Source organism: Bos grunniens, chromosome 25, assembly GCF_055505025.1.
Source record: "Bos grunniens cultivar Pamir isolate PY7600 chromosome 25, Bosgru_T2T1.0, whole genome shotgun sequence".
Lineage (NCBI taxonomy): Eukaryota > Metazoa > Chordata > Mammalia > Artiodactyla > Bovidae > Bos > Bos grunniens.
In genome coordinates, this window is record NC_141189.1 from 42,147,512 (window position 1) to 42,164,557 (window position 17,046).

At 53.3% G+C, this 17,046-nt stretch overlaps 1 protein-coding gene across 1 annotated transcript; it reads left to right on the forward strand.

The window, feature by feature from the left end:
* The first annotated feature begins 824 nt into the window (after nt 1-824).
* LOC147345708 (uncharacterized) lies at nt 825-16,428 on the forward strand. Its single transcript, XM_086374336.1, has 3 exons — nt 825-2,043; nt 7,890-8,199; nt 11,836-16,428. The coding sequence occupies exons 1-3, from the start codon at nt 1,680-1,682 to the stop codon at nt 12,359-12,361; spliced, it is 1,200 nt and encodes a 399-aa protein (XP_086230462.1). The 5' UTR covers nt 825-1,679; the 3' UTR covers nt 12,362-16,428.
* The last annotated feature ends 618 nt before the right edge of the window (nt 16,429-17,046 follow it).

Consider the following 17,046-nt stretch of genomic DNA (forward strand, 5'->3'; position numbering starts at 1 on the left):
GAACCCGAGTCTCCTGCATTGCATGTGGATTCTTTATCACTGAGCCACCAGGGAAGCCCAGTTCAGTTCCTTCACTCAAAATGCTACCAACACCAACAGCGGAGGCTGGGGCGGGGGGTCCAGAAGTTGCTGATCAAGCCTATCTGGGAGAGCCTCTGTTCAGAGGCAGCCCCTCTCCTCATGGAGTCCACATGACAGGTGGTGAAGATAGAATTAAACAAGCCAGGAAAACTGGTCATTTGACCACATAACTATTGGTAACACACCAAACATTAGGAACAAGACAAAAAACCCAGAATGAACATTTGTAACATACATAGAAGAAGAGGATCTTTCTTGACAAAATTCACCACACACTCGTCTGGGCATGTGTTGGGGGCATTTCACATGGTATGACAAGGTGGTTGTCCCTCCCCGGCTAGACTGTGAATTCTTTCAAGATCAAGAGCTGTTTCATATTTACCTTTGAATTCTCAGTGAGCAACACAAAACTGCTGCATATGCTCAGGGAATAATTAGTTACAATGAGAGCTATACCTCATGGACTTTGATCTGTTTAGAAATTGAGGACACTGTTCTACTTCCACTTTGGAATGGAAAGATAGTCTAAAATAAAATCTCAAGCAATATGTGTGTGTGTGTGTGTGTTAGTCACTCACTTGTGTCCGACTCTTTGTGACCCCATGGACAGTAGCCCGCCAGGTTCCTCTGTCCATGGAATTCTCCAGGCAAGAATACTGGAGTGGGTTGCCATTCTCTTCTCCAGAGCATCTTTCCAACCCAGGGATCAAACCAAGGCCTCCTGCATTGCAGGCAGATTCTTTACCATCTGGGCTACCAGGGAAGCCCTAAAGAGTATGTTTAATACATAAAGAGCTCTAGCAAATGAATAAGAAAAACCCACACCTGTCTCAATCATTTCCTTTCAGGTGCTCCACAGTTCATCCAGTAACCCCAAAGGCTCTATGCCTGCCCTTTCGCACACCTCTTGTTTGCTCTGAGGAATGCCTGCGACTCCACCTGCTCAGAGGCACCTCTCCTGTGTCCTCAGAAGGTAGCATTGCTGGTGTCCTCACTGGGGTGATGCTTGGGTCATTCATTCATCAGTAAGTTCTTCCTTCCTCTGAATCCTCAGCCCACCACTGTCCCTTGTGGCTGGAGGGCCAGTCTGGAGGGCCAGAAGGAGCGCTGACTGCCTAAAGGGGCTTTGCTGTCCAGTGCAGAGCTGTGGGCTTGGGGCCAGGGGGAGGGCAAGGAAGCTGGAGGGTCTGAGATTTAGGGCCAGACGCAGCCCGCACTGTCCCTCACTAGTTCTGTCAGGGTCCCCCCAGCGCCCTCCTCAGGCAGCAGAGATGGGGCGCTGGGCAGGAGACACCTGTGCGGTACCTGTACACACCCCTGGAGCCCTGGGGCGCAGCGGCTGCTCCAGTCGTCCGCACACAGCCAGGGCCCGCTGAGGGAGCGCAGGACCCACCGGCGGCCTCCCGATGCCCACATCTCAGCCACTGTGGACGCGGACCAGGCCTGCGGTCAGATTCGTGCTTTCCAATCACCTCTTTCACGTTGCATTTCTGCTTCCTAAGTGCCTTTCCGCCCTCTCTACCGTGAGGGTCCCGGAGGGCGGGCGCCTAGGCAGGGGAGTGCCCAGGAAGCCCCTGCAACGGTGGCCGAGGCAGTAAATGAACGGGCGGGTGGGGCGGGGGCGCGGCTGTACAGGCTCCCACGCGCTTATGCGGCGGGGCCTAGCGGAGCGCGCGGCAACGGGCCAGGAGCTCGCCCCCGGCCGGCGGGCCTGGCCTCAGGTGTGGGCGGGGCCTCGCGGCGGGGCGGGGCTCGCGGCGCCCCGGCGCATGCGCCGTGCTAGCCCAGCGATGGCGGCGCCCAGGGAGTCGCTGAGGAGACGCAAGGCTGGGGCTGGGGACCCGGAGCCCGAGGCTCCGCCGGGGCAGGGGCGCGACCTCAAGGGCCGCCCGGCCCGCCTCCGCGCGGGCACTTTCTGGCTGACCAGGATCGTGCTCCTGAGGGCCCTCGCTTTCGTTTATTGTGAGTCCGCTGGGCCAGGCCCCTAGCGTGGCCCCTCCGCGCGCGCCCCGTCCGCCACGCCCAGGGCGCCCCTGAAGCGTGTTCGCGGCCGAGTCCCGGGGTTCCCCGGCCGATCCCGCGCTGACCAGAGCCGGTGAGGCGGTGACTGCGGCCCCGCAGCTTTGGTGCCCGGGCAGCAAGTGCGGGTTCACCTGCGGGGCGCAGCCCGAGCCAGGCGTGAGCAGGTGGAGAGCCGCGCGCCCCGCGCCGGCCTCGCCCACCGGGCCGCCCGCCAGAGTACGACTGGGCGCCCGGAGACCCCCAGCGTGTGTGCGTGCCCCGCCCCGGCCCCACGCGCGGAGGGGCGCAAACCCCCGAGACCAGCAGTGTCACCCGACGCCAAACAGCTTCTCGAACGAACGTGGCAGCGCGGGGCCGGCAGGGCTGGGGGCGGCCACCGGCAGAGTGGCCTGGGCCCGTGGGCAGCCTGGTCCCAGCGGGTCCAGAGGGCCCTGGGCACCGGGCGTCCCCGCGTCATTTCTGAGTCGCTTCCGCACACGCCTTCGAAGGGGGCGCGCGTGCCGCTCTCTGCCCGGCGACCTTCTGCCAACCCAGAGTGGGCACCAGGGGCCCCGGTCCGGGGAGGGGAGGGGCGGCAACTCAGCCACGACTCTCGTCTGTTCTCCAGTGCTCTAAGTTACTGCAAAAAATAGTTCTTGCTGCTATGCTCTATCCTCCACGGGATTAAACAGGCATTCTAAACGTTTGAGCTGTCACTTAGGGAAAGATGAAGTCAAGACAATGTTAATCTGCGAGGCTTTAATAGACCTTTAAACTGGCGCCGTTAACAGTGGGAAAAGCCCGCTAGCGCCTCGAGCAGAGAGCGCAGCTTATAGAACCAGCCCGGCTGGCTTTGATCTCGCGAGGACCCTCAGTTCAGTTCAGAAGGAAACCGTTCTGAACCGCTGGATCAGGCAGATAGTTTAAGCCTGGCGCTGAGCACAGAGTGAGTTGCTTTGGCACATGAAATTTTTCTCCACCTACCTTTTCTCACTATGTGGAGTAGGATTGGAGTTTGTCAGCCGCCTTAAGGAACCAGTTTACCATCTTCGGCGACGAGGGTCCCTGGTTGAGACGGCTGGCAAGTAGGCAGCGTCCTGGGTTGGTCTCTTCTGGAGGCTGCAGGTCTCCTGGGGACTGCCAGCAACCTCAGCATAACTTAAGTCCCAGGAACTTCCCACAAGGCCGTGGGGTCCACACCTTCTACCTGATGTTGAGTGTAACCCACCAGGAGGCTGAGTGATGGACCTTAAGCTTCCGCGCCCTCTGCACACGTGACGGGGTTCTTAGTGCCGTTGTCCTGCCTGTCTGTGCATCTCCCTGGGGGCTCCTGCAGTGGGGATGGTGTGTAACACCTCTGGCCTCTGTCTTCTGGGAGCGGCTCCTGCTCCATAAATTTCCCTTGACTGTTTTCAGTCTCTGTCATTGCTCTGTGCCACCACAAGACCCTTTTCCACCTGTGTCCTCCCCCCCGCACCCCGCACCCCAGTCCCTGGGTGTGACACTCAGGTCAGAGACTGCCCACCTGCAAGGCCCCTAATCTAAGCCCCAGGAACCGGGCAGCGCCTCACACCTTCCAGCAAAGGGAGGGCCACGCCTGTCCTGGCTCCTGGGTCACCAGTCTGCTCCTGCTGGCAGGTACACCCCGTGGCCAGCCATGCCCCCCACAGGCCCATTGCCGACCTGGCAGCTCCGCCTTCTTGGCAGCCCTGTCTCAGGTCCCGGCGGCCCGCAAGTACCCCGGGAGGAGCGCGGGGAGCCGGCGGGCAGCCCACCTCCAGGCACTCGATGTTGGCCTTCAGGCAGGGCGTGCAGGACCTCAGCTCGCTGTTTTCCTTGTCCAGCTGCTGCAGCCTGGGCACAGGAACTAGGCTGGGACCCGCAGAGCTGTCCCCGACCACCACACGCGCCCACACAGGGGCCAGAGCTCCTCACAAGCCAGGACGGCATCTACACCTCAGGTGTGGGGACGCCTCACGTTTACAGAAAAGCTGTCACCACCAAGCAATTCCCTGGACCCCGAGCCCCTAGCGGCTTCTTGAGGCGTCCGCTCGCCCTCGTGGCATCTGTCACACTCACACTGGAAACACGGGTGACCAAGCCACGGCCTCGACCCAGCCTCCCCCCAGCGCCCCTTCCCGTCGGGTCCCCGCACCGCGACACCATCACGGCTCCTCTGTCCCCTCAGGGCTGCGGCATCTCTGGGCTTCCCCGCTCTTCATGACCTTGATGTTCTGAGCGGGCCTGGCCCTGTGTTTGATGGACGCTCTTCAGGCTGGGCTCATCTGGGGTCCTCTGGAGACTGGACAGGCTGTGGGTCTGGGGAGAGCCCTACTGGGGCCGGGGAGGAGCTCAGCTTCTCCACTGGATCCTCATTTAGCTTCAGGCTCTGGCCTGAGCTGGGGGGTCGCAGCAGGTTGGTGGTTCCCACAGGGTGCATGTTGGGCCCACTGGGGGTGTCTGCACAGACACGGGCCTGGAGTCTGCAGCCTGGGCGGGGCCAGAGGAGTTCATCCAGAACTTGGGCAGGAGTCTCACGTCTGAGCCTACCCCCACTTAAGACTCCAGTGTTTCTCTACGGAGCCCTTTGTCTTTGACCTTACATTTCATAGTTTTTACTCAAAACGATTTCCGAAGTTAATTAGGCCAGCCCTCCCTCCCGCCTTCCATGCTGCATCTGCGTGGCCGTGTTGTACGTCAGCAGCAGAGTTGCACTCACGTGTCCTGGTCTGCACTCTAGCCTGGCATCCCCTGGGGTCCTGGCTAGGTTGTTTTGATAGTTTAGATAAAGTTCCTGTTTTGTGATGTACAGTTTTATGGGTTTTGACAGATGCATAGTAGTCCATCACCCCAGGACTAGACAGAACAGTGCCATCCCTTCAGAGTCCTCCGGGCGCGTCACCGACTGCTCCCCACACCAGCGCCTGGCGCGCTCTGACCGTGTTCGGCCCCGGGGTCCGCCTTTCCCAGGAGCCTTTGGGTCTGCTTCCTTTACTCAGCAACACGGCCTGGAGGTCCTCCCATGCTGTTGAGTGAATCAACATTCCACTGATGCTCCCTGACGCACCACACTTTGTTTACATATTCCAACACTGAGGGACATCTATGTTTCCAGTTTTAGCAATTATGAACATGTAGGCCTTTGTGTAAATCTAAGTTTTCAGTTCACTTGGGTGAATACCTAAGAGTATAATTGCTGGGTTCCATGGTAAATCTGTGTTTAACTTTATGAGAAACTGCCAAACTGTCCTCTAGAGTGACCGTACCGTGTGTGTCCCACCAGCAGGGAATGAGAGTTCCCCTTGTTCTGAATCCTCTGGAGCATTTGGTATTTTCAGTTTCTCGGATTTTGGCTGTTATGATAGGTGTGTGATGATATTGCATTGTGGTTTTAATTGGCGTTTCCCCAACAACAAATGATATTGAGCATCTTTTCATGTGTTTATTTGCCATCTGTGGATCCTCTGTGTGAAGCAGATGACTTTCAGCGTCTGCTCAGATCTTTTGCCCTTTGAAAACCTGGGTTGTCTGTTTTCTTGTTGAGTTTTAATGGCACTTTGAGTATTCTGGATGCAAGTCTTTCATCAGATATGTGAGCTACAGATACGTTTCCTAATCTGCAACTTGTCTTTTCATTCTTTTAAAAATATGTTTTACAGAGCAAAACTTTCTCATTTGATAGAGTTTACTGGCTTTTTCTTTCATGGATCATGGTTTGATTGTTCTTATCTAAAAACGTATTGCAAAACCCAAGTCACATCCATTTTCTTCTATATTTTCTTTTGGAAGTTCTATACTATTATGTTTTACACTTAAGTCTCTGGTCCTTTTTGAATAAATTTTTGTATAAGATGTGAGTTATATATCAAGGTTCATTTTTTTTTTTTTGCATATGATGGCCAGTTATTCCAGCACCACCTATTGGAAAGACTGTCTTTCTCCATTAAACTGTCTTTGCATCCTTGTCAAAAGTCAGTTGACTATCTTTGGGTAGGTCTACTTCTGGGTTCTAGACTCTCTTCCATTGATTTATGTGTCTATACTTTGGCTAATACCACACTGTCTTGATGACCATAGCTCTGTAGTAAGTTTTGAAGTTGAGTAAAATAAGGCCTTGAACTTTGTTCATTATCAGAATTATTTTGCCTATTCTAGTTCCTTTACTTTTACATACACATTTCAGAATCAGCTTGTCGTGTCTACGGAAAACTTTACTGGATGTTTTGATTGAGATTGCGTTGAATCTATAGATCAAATTGGGGAGAAATGACTTTTTAATGATGCTGACTCTTCCAATTCATGAACACAATGAATCTTTGTATTTATTTTGATCTCCTTAGATTGCTTTCATTATGTTTTGTAGTTTTCCACATACAGATTCTGTGTATATTTTGTCAGTGTTTTTAGTCTAGACCCTGTGTTTGGTGGCTGTTGTAATTTTTTAAAAATTCAGATTACAATAGTTCATTGTTGGTATATAGTAATACAGTTGACTTTTGTTTGTCAATCTTGTATTCTGTGACTTTCATAAACTCACTTATTAGTGCTATGAGGGCTTTTTTTTCTTCTTTTCAATTTTGGTTGATTTTGGGGGATTTTCTACAGAGGCAGTGTATTAATAGAAATAGTTTCCTTCCTTCCTTTCTAATCTATATAGCTCTTATTTTTTATACTTGCCTCATTGCCCTGGCTAGAATTTCCTATGCAGTGTTACTGGAGTAATGAGAGAAGAGAGAGTCTTGCTTTGTTTCAAGGCTTCAGGGAAAAGTATTGCCATTAATCTCTAAGTATGAACTTGGGTGTAGGTTTTTTGTAGCCACCATTTACAGATTGATGAAGTATCCTTCTATTCCTAGTTTGCTAAAAAAAATTTTTTATCGTGAATGAATAAATTCTTTCATGTACTTTTTGTGTGTCTATTGATACTATCATATGGTCTTCTTATTTAGCTTGTTAGTATGGTGATTGCATTGGTTGTTCTTTGAGAGTTGAACCAGCCTTGCATTTCTGAGATGAAATTGGTTGGTTGTGATGTATTATCTTTATTTCTTCTTTTGTGAGTTTTGGTAGTTTATGTATTTCAAGTAATTGGTCTGTTTCATCTAAGTCGTCAAATTTATGATCTTAGATTTGCAGTATTCCTGTATTATCTTTTTGTCTGTGAAATCTCTAGCAGTGTCCCTTTTTTCATCCCTGATATTGGTGTCTTCTCTCATTTTCTTGGTTATTCTGACTAGACTTCTATTAATTATATTCATCTTATCGAAGAAGGATAAGATTTTGATGGTTTGGTTTTCTTTTTCCTGTTTTCAATTTCATTGATGTCACCTCTTTTTTAAAATATCTTTTCTGATGCTTGTTTTATATGTAATCTGCTCTTTTTTCTGATTTCTTAAAGTAGAAGTTTAGATTTGAGGCCTTTCGACGTTTCTGACATAAGTGTTTTATTGTAAATTTTCTTTAAGCAAAGTTCCCTCTGGGATGGTTACCTAACCATTTTGTGTAGCGGTCACATACTTCATACAGACGCGTGTGTGCTGTGTATGCACACATACACCGTGCACACGCAGGAGCAGCACACAGGTGTGTGTGCCTATACCTGTTTCCTGTGACTTTTCCGGGTCGGATCTTCTACTTTCTCCCCAGAGACTTGTGAAACACTCAGACTCCTCGAGTCCACACTTTGATTCCAAACTGCTGCTCAGACCCTGCCCAGTCTCCTCCCGTGGCCGGGCCCCGCATGTCCGGGAAGTGTCCACAGACATCTGTGCTCCTGCTCACACTGCTCTGTCTTCTCTTCCTTCCAGTTGTGGCATTCTTGGTGGCCTTCCATCAGAACAAGCAGCTGATCGGAGACAGGGGACTGCTGCCCTGCAGGGCGTACCTGCAGAGCGTGCAGCGGCACTTCAGAGGGCGAGTCAGCTGGGATGCCCTGAGCTACGCCCCCACCATCCTCTGGCTGCTGGACTGGTCTCACATGGATGCCAACCTGGACGCCCTGGCTCTCCTAGGGCTGGGCATCTCCTCGTTCATCCTGGTCTCCGGTTGCGCCAATATGGTCCTCATGGCTGCACTCTGGGTCCTCTACATGTCCCTGGTCAACGTGGGACAGATCTGGTAAGAGGGCGGATGGGGCACCTGGGATGGGGCACGGTGACTCGGGGCCCCAGGGGCATTATGCTGAGCCTAGCAAGGCCTCCTGGCAGCGGGAGCGAGTGAGCAAACTGTCTTCTTATATGAGTTCAGAAAAGACCGCCCGTTTTCTTAGGCTTTGGGGGCACTGCTGGTTGCATTCAGCCCAAACCCAGGAGCCTCCTGCTTCGGGAGTGACTTTGATTCTGTTGGGAGTACCACGGCCGCACCTGAGACCATGCTGCCCGCCTCCTGCGCTGGGGACTGTGCGATGGGGGAGTTGAGTGTCCTGGGGGTCAGGGACACTGAAGAGACGCAGAGCCAGAGCTCAGGGACTGCTGCTGCAAGTGGCTCGCAGGGACTGACCGGCTCAGATGCACGGGAAGCCCGAGTTGTCCCTTCGGCCCCAGGCTCCTCGGTTAGTGTCAGCTCCCCCAGAGGCTGGGTTTCTGGTTCTGTTATCTGTGCTTGGCCATGGCAGGAATCCTGAAGGGCTTCTTTGTTGTGCTTAAGGCGGCGTGTGGCCGCCCTCCCCGCTCTCCACCTTCCCGGCCCCCACAAGGAAGAAAGGATTATCTCTGGAAACTTGGAGCGAGGTTGGGCGCTCCAGGAGTCCCTTCCTGCAGAGGAAGCCGCCTTGGCACTTGCCTCTGGCAGAAGGGACAGAGGATCGACTTCAAAGGGCTGGGAGCTGATGCCCAAGGGCCGCAGAGGTGCTGAGGGACCCCTGCATCGTGGCCGCTGAGGAGGAAAACTTTATCTTGGCCTAAGACTCCAAGATGTCCGGGCTCTCCTGCCCGCGGCCCTGGTATAGACGAATTTGATTTGGAGAAGTGGATTTGATGCTATGGTTTTTCAAGGTCTGGGCAGCAGTGCAGTGCCATCCCCACCGCATGGCTGTGCAGGGGGGCCCTGTGCCCATGGGGACACCCCAGGCCTTGCGGGAATGGTGGCTCCCCACTGCCCGTGGTCATCGGACGTGACATGGGCCTTCTCTGCTCCCGCTGACGGCACTGGACGTGGCCTTCTGTGCCATGGTGGCTCCTGTGTTCCTTAGCTTGGGGAGGAGGGGCCGTCACCCACTGGCTGCATGGCCAGGCCACTGCTTTAGCTCCTCTGGCCTTCCCGTCCAGCGCTGCTTCTGTTCAGCTGTCTCCAGGGGCGCTCACAGGCTCAGCCTGAAAGAACCTGCTTTGTTAGAAATTCCCGTCCACCTGCTTCCCGAGTGGAGAAATGCTCCTCTGCAACAGGCAGGAAGAATTACGCAGATTCAACGCTGCCCCTCCTCGCCCCCTGCCACCAGCCAGGGGAGAGCAGATAAAATATTTATCCCTGATGCCCTCCTACAAAGTGAAACATCTCCAGGAACCCGGTTCAGTGTTCCAATCACCTGGCGCAAAGGCCTCTGGGTGACTCGAGGCCGAGGGCTATGCACACAGAAGCGGGGGCGGGGGGCTCCCCCACCTCAGTTCTCTGCCTTCCTGCCGGTGGAGATGAGTGGTCAGTGAGCTGTGGGCCACCCTTGGTGGTGGTGGCAGTGTTGTCTCTAGCAGACAGTTGGAGGTGAGGCGCTCACACAAACCATTTGGGAGCAAAATCTGAATCTCTTAGAATAGGGTGCACCTGAGTTTCTTTAAAAACCAGAACAATAGACCATCCCCCAAACTGGTTCTGTGAATGGCTACCTTTTCTAACATAAGTTCCGGCTGTTAAAAATACAATAAAAGCTGTAAAAGTCTAATGAATACCTTTTAGCTTTTCACATAATTAGATGTAACTACCTATTTAAAAATCTTGTATCAGGCAGCCTTGAGATTTAAAATTCAGAATAGGCGCAGATACGAGAAGGCATTTCCTAACGCCCTCAGCAGAGGCCTGTCATCGAGTCCACTGAGGGACGCTGCTCTTGTGGCCAGGCTGTGGGCGGGGGCCGGGCTGGCCAGCTGCCCTATCAGCTCCCAGGCTCCTCCAGCTGGTTCTGAGAGACACCGGCAGCGTCCACTCCGTGAGGTTCGGACAGTCAGCCCCTTCTTCTCCTCTGCTCACCAAGGTCACTTATTGGAAGAATTTACTTCTTCCATCAGGCAGCGTGTGACTGGCCGTTGTAAAGGGTTTACTGTGGAAACTAAGGCTCCTGCTCATCAGAGAGCTCAAGCCGTTTCCTGTCTTCCTCCTCCAAGCGGTGTTCCCTGTGGGAAGCCCGCCTCTCTCGGGCTGGATGGATGAGCACCCCAACTCCGTGAGGAAGGGCCCCTGGCCTCACCGCGTGTCTGGTTGCCAGGCTGATGGGGTCTGCGTCCTACCTTCTCCGGGGGAAGGTGCCTGGTGTAGGAAACAGGCGCTCGGGGGCCCCTCGGACCTGCCCTCCCCTCCCTGGGGGCTTGCAAATCTCGGACTCCCTGTCCTTTCACGTGTCAATACTTCATTGAACAAATGTTTGTCTTAAAGCATCTCTATTTACATACCACAAAATGTAACTAGTTAACTTATGCAAGAACAGCCACCATCTACCTCTAAAACGTTTCCTCAGCCTGCGTCCCCACTCACCCTCGGCACCGCTCTCCGTGTCCTGTCTGTGCCTCACACGGCTGGGGACACCTGTGGCCTCCGCGTCTGGCTGCCACCACCGAGCAGGCATGTGGCTTGTCCGTGGTGCAGCCAAGGCCAGTGCCTGGTCCTCACTCACGGGCACTCGCTGAGCCAGGCAGTTGTGCCCTTTATCCCGGGGTCCGCCTGCTGGCGTCGTGTTGACCTGGGGAGAGGATTCATGGTGTGAGGAGTATCCTGGGTCCACTCACGTTACATTGTGGGGCTCCCTCCCATGACCTGGGGTCACACACGTGTGTGCTCCCCAGGGCCCCAACTCCCTCAGGGAAGGCATGTCTGACACGTGCTCCCCTTAGGGCTGCTTTTCTAATAATCTGTGCTCAGCGTAACGTGGTGTCATTTGAAATGAACGATTCCGGGGTAGGACATTTTCACAGTGCTTGAAGGAGATCACTGCAGTGAAACCAAGCACAGGTGACCTTTGAACGGGGATCAGAATTGCCTGAGCCCCATCTATCTACACAGGCTTTTCACCAAACCTCTAAGAAAAACCACTCCACTGCAGAAGCATCAGCCCGCCTGGCTCCAGGTTGTTCAGGGGTGAAGAGCGTTACATGTACTTTTCCAAACATACTTACTCATGCCCTGCTGTGGGCATAGGCCTGCAGTGCGACTGTGCGGTGGGGCCAGTAAGAAACTCCTGTCAGTGACGGTTACCTGGGAACCTAAGGTGTGCCCCAGGTTCAGTAAACAAGGGCAGGTCTCCCCTCACCTCACCTGCACTCAGACGCCCAGGGCAGGTGCGCCTCACTGAGCCCCCCACTCAGACACTTGAGTGCAGATTTTCCTCAGGTTCACCTCCACTCAGACCTCTGAAGACCGCTCTCCCCCTGGCTTCCACTTTGCTCTGCCACCTGAGGGCCCTTCTTCCTTGTGGCTCAGTAATGTGACCTCTGACCTCTGCAACCTGTGCCTGTTCTGTTTGGAGACAGTGGGTCAGTCTTTCTTTAGCAGGTAAAGCGATGCATTAATTTGAAGCTGTTTGGTGACAGCTCTTCTCCTCTTGTATTTCAGGTACTCCTTTGGTAAGTGGCGGTCACATAATCCGGGTGTCGGCTGCTCACGCCAATGGGTCTCGTCTCCCGCGGCTGCACCGGCTGCCTCGGGCCTGAGTCCTCACCCGCAGTCTCCGCCAAATGAGGCCAGATGCCGCCTCACACCTCTGCCCATCACGCCTCCCATGCTGGCTGTGGGCACCCAGCCGGCGTCCAGGATGTCGACACTGGCGTTCCTGCTGGTGACTGAAGGGCCATGGTGCCCTGCAGGCCGGCCCTCACTCCCCGGCGTGCACGGGGACACCCCAGAAGACGCAGGATTCCTGGGGCCCCACAGGCTTGGGTCTTCCTGGGTTTCTGCCGGGAGACTGCGGGTCCCACTGTGCTTTGTGGGTAGCGCCACCCCACGGGCCCCCGAGCTGGCAGAAATGCAGGGCTTGGGGAGTGTGGCCAGTCTGGACCCCAATCCTCTGAGCTTGGGAGCAGAAGCAGGGGCTCCCTGTGGCTCTGAGGCCTGCACTGGGTGGGGGGCGGCGGGGCGGTGACCTCCCACGCTGGGTGGTGGTGGGGGCGACCTCCTGCGCTGGCCTCACCTCAGCATCCAGGGCCACCCCCGTCATGGTCTCTGTCTGGCCTCTGTCGGAGGTCAGTGTCTTCAGCTTCACTCCTCAAAGGTCACTCCCTCACCAGCAGAGCAGGGCCACCTGCGATGAGCAGGACAGATGACCTGGGGCTTGTGGCCTCGAGCAGGGACTGCAGATGGGCTTCCTGGACTGTCTCGCAGCCATTACTGGGACAAAGTGGCGCACATCATCTCTCTTTGGTTCTGTGTGGGTTCCCTTTGGGTTCTGTCCAGTGGGCTCCCAAGGGAAGAATGGCCGTGGGGCGGGGCTGGCGCTGGACAGAGGCCCCGGGTGAGGATGGAGGCGGGGGTGTCGGGGTGGAGACTTGGGTGGGGTCTCCATGAGTGTGAGTGCTTCTTGAAGGCTGGCGTGGGCATACGGTTCTCTGAGGGAAGCCTGTCCTCTTCGGCTCTGAGGATCCAGGAGGAGCTGGGGGTCGGGGGGAGCCGGTGGAGGAGCCACTGATTCTCCTGTGGGCTTGGGCCAGTCCTGCTGACCCCAGGCCTGCACACGCGTGTACAGGTGGACTGCCAGGGGCTGCCCGCACAGTTGAAACAACAGACGTGCTCTCCCAGGGGTGTCACACCCTTACCCACAGCAGGATCCCGAGCACAAGGGGATGAAGGACCAGGGCCACAGGGGAAAAAACTACAATGTCTGGAATAAAAGCTCACGGGTAGGGCTGGATACAGGGGGCGGGGTCAGGAATGAATGGAGGAGGAGGAGCCACCAGCCCAGGGACCTGGACTGAGGAGCAGAGCCCAGCCTTTGGGGGGAGGAACAGGGAGCCCAAAGGGCCTTGCACCTCGGGGCACAGGTGCAGGGGGCCGAGGGGCACTATTTGTGGAGGCGCAGTCCAGGGGCAGGGTGGCAGGAGGGGAACCATCCACCTGCCGGGACACGAAACCTGCGTTTCCCCCTCTCCTGCTCCAAAACACGGGACAGGGGCTTTCTGGTGGCCCAGGGGTAAAGAACCCGCGTCCCAGTGCACGGGGCATGGCTTTGATTCCTGGTTGGAAAACTAAGATCCCACATGCCTTGGGGCAGTGAAGCCCATGCAGCTGGGAGGACTGATGCTGAGCCTGAAGCTCCAATCCTTTGGCCATTTGACGTGGCTGACTCACTGGAAAAGACCCTGATGCTGGAGAGACTGAAGGCAGGAGAAGGGGACGACAGAGGATGAGATGGTTGGTTGGCATCACTGACTCAATGGACATGAGTCTGAGCAAACTCCAGGAGTTGGTGATGGACGGAGGCCTGGCGTGCTGCAGTCCATGGGGTCACAAAGAGTCAGACACGACTGAGTGGCTGAACCGAACTGACTGCAACTAGAGTCCATGTGCTGCACCCCAGGTCCTGCGTGCCGCAGCTAAGCCCCGACACAACCAGATAAATAAACAGATGTAAAAAATAAAGTACAGGAAGGTTTAAAGCGAAAGTAGGCACGTGTCTTGCAAGGAGGACGCCTGTGACAGACACGGTGGGGGCAGGACCCTCCTCCTCTGTGGAGTGACTCGGTGTGAACTGAAGGTAGGTTTGAGAAGTTAACGGTGGACGTTGTGTCCCTAGGAAAGTGTACTTGCAGCCAGAGCACCAGTACTCAGTGCCCATCCAGGGGACCCACAAGGGCAGGATGGACAAGCAGGGACAGGACTGAAGTTTACAGGGAGCAGAAGTCAAGTGTAAGCTAACCGGCGGTGCAGCAGCCGTGCTGAGACACCGGGCAGCCTGTGGTCCTCAGGGCGGTGGCGCAGGCCACAGCCCACGGAGGGGGCACGTTTCTGGGTGACTGTTTTTACCTCAGTAGCTGCTGTTTCTCCACACACGGTGTTTGACACCATGACAGATTACTGGAGATGCACAGCCCACAGAAACAGGCCTGCTGCAGAGTGGGCACACCTGAGGAAAACACTAACAAACCTGAAGACGTGGGCCTGAAGGACAGTCACAGCCTGAAGGTGGGGAGTCATGTTGTATCAGGCGGGAGTTTTTAGGACTTAGGCCCAGGAGGCAGCATCTCTAGTAACTCTGAGAGGACTCCTCCAAGGGGGCCGAGGCAGTAGCCAGGTTATGTAGAAGTTTTGTAACAAAGGGCCAATGGTATAGCTGAGAAGAGGAGAGAAGCTAAAGGCAAAGGAGAAAAGGAAAGATAATACCCATCTGAATGCAGAGTTCCAAAGACTAGCAAGGAGAGATAAGGAAGCCTTCCTTAGTGATCAGTGCAAAGAAATAGAGGAAAACAATAGAATAGGAAAGACTAGAGATCTCTTCAAGAAAATTAGAGATACCAAGGGAACATTTCATGCAAAGATAGGCTCAATAAAGGACAGAAATGGTATCGATCTAACAGAAGCAGAAGATATTAAGAAGAAGTGGCAAGAATACACAGAAGAAATGTACAAAAAAGATATTCACGACCCAGATAATCACGATGGTGTGATCACTCACCTAGAGCTAGACATCCTGAAATGCAAAGTCAAGTGGGCCTTAGGAAGCATCACTACAAAGCTAGTGGAGGTGATGGAATTCCAGTTGAGCTATTTCAAATCCTAAAAGATGACGTGACAGTGCTGCACTCAATATGCCAGCAAATTTGGAAAACTCAGCAGTGGCCACAGGACTGGAAAAGGTCAGTTTTCATTCCAATCCCAAAGAAGCAACACCAAAGAATGTTCAAACTACCGCACAATTGTACTCATCTTACCTGCTAGCAAAGTAATGTTCAAAATTCTCCAACCCAGGCTTCAGCAGTATGTGAACCAAGAACTTCCAGACATTCAAGCTGGATTTAGAAAAGGCAGAGGAACCAGAGATCAAATTGCCAACATCTGTTGGATCATAGAAAAAGCAAGAGAGTTCCAGAAAAACATCTATTTCTGCTTTATTGACAACACCAAAGCCTTCGACTGTGTGGATCACCACAAACAGTAGAAAATCCTTCAAGAGATGGGAATACCAGACCACCTTACCTGTCTCTTGAGAAATTTGTGTGCAGGTCAAAAAGCAACAATTAGAACCGGACGTAAACAATGGACTGGTTCCAAATTGGGAACAGAGTACATCAAGGCTGTATATTGTCACCCTGCTTATTTAACTTACATGCAGAGTACATCATATGATACGCTGGGCTGGAGGAAGCACAAGCTGGAATCAAGATTGCTGGGAGAAATATCAATAACCTCAGATATGCAGATGACACCATCCTTATGGCAGAAAATGAAGAGGAACTAAACAGCCTCTTGATGAAAGTGAAAGAGGAGAGTGAAAAAGTTGGCTTAAAACTCAGCATTCAAAAAATGAAGATCATGGCATCTGGTCCCATCACTTCATGGCAAAAAGGTGGGGAAACAGTGGCTGACTTTATTTTTGGGGGCTTCAAAATCATTGCAGATGGTAACTGCAACCATAAAATTAAAGACACTTGCTCCTTGGAAGAAAAGCTGTGACCAACCTAGATAGCATATTAAAAAGCAGAGACATAACTTTGCTAACAAAGGTCCATCTAGTCAAAGGTATGGTTTGTCCAGTGGTCATGTATGGACGTGAGAGTTGAACCATAAAGAAAGCTGAGTGCTGAAGAATTGATGCTTTTGAACTGTGGAGTTGGAGAAGACTCTTGAGAGTCCCTTGGCCTGCAAGATCAAACCAGTCCATCCTAAAGGAGATCAGTCCTGAAGGACTGATGCTGAAGCTGAAACTCCAATACTTTGGGCGCCTGATGCAAAGAACTGATTCCTTAGAAAAGACCCTGATGCTGGAAAAGATTGAAGGCGGGAGGAGAAGGGGACGACAGAAGATGAGATTGTTGGATGGCATCACCGACTCAATGGACATGAGTTTGAGTAAGCCCCAGGAGTTGGTGATGGACAGGAAGGCCTGGCGTGCTGCAGTCCATGGGGTCACAAAGAGTTGGACACAATTAAGCGACTAAACTGAGCTGTCTGAATGTCAAAAGATTATTGTAAATTAAAGAAAACCAGATATGCCGAGTTCAGCGCTTCTCTGTGTGTGGGAAGACGCATGAGTCTGCTCTCACTGAATCACTCCTTGATGGGCACCTCAGCTCTTGGCGCTGGTGTCCCGAGTTTCCACATCCTGAGTATCCTCGGGGCTCACCAGCTCACATCGAAGGGGTGCAATCAGTGAGGGCTGTGACAGCCTTTGTTTACTGATTTGGCAGGAAATACTCCATTTCTCAATTTCCTCCTCTTGATCTGGAATTCGACCAATATTTGGGAGACATTACATGACCAAGTTCTGTCCCATGATACTGGAGGCTCATCCTGCGTCAGGTGAAAGTTCCTGTTGATATGCTGTTCCAGCTGCTAATTTCTGGATTAGGCCCCATTGATAATTAAAGATTCTCTGGATCCTCCATCTTATTACTTACCACTATGATCCAGGAAATGTTTTCCCTTGTTGCTTCTTCCCATGCCTGGGAATCACACTATCACAGTTATTTTACATGAATCCTAAATGTGATCTGTTTCCCCAAGATGTTTAACCATCCTCAGTAGCGTCCAGGCTACACAGTGGGCGCCTTAAGAGACAACAGGATCCAAGTAATGCCACCAGCACCCCTGACAAAGCCACCATGCAGCAGGGAG

Excerpts from the sequence above, each read along its gene's own strand:
- LOC147345708 (XM_086374336.1), top strand. The coding sequence starts at position 1,680 with ATGAACGGGCGGGTGGGGCGGGGGCGCGGCTGTACAGGCTCCCACGCG. Across the intron at positions 2,044-7,889 it reads GGCCCTCGCTTTCGTTTATT|TTGTGGCATTCTTGGTGGCC; the intron begins GTGAGTCCGCTG and ends TCTTCCTTCCAG. Across the intron at positions 8,200-11,835 it reads GTCAACGTGGGACAGATCTG|GTACTCCTTTGGTAAGTGGC; the intron begins GTAAGAGGGCGG and ends CTTGTATTTCAG.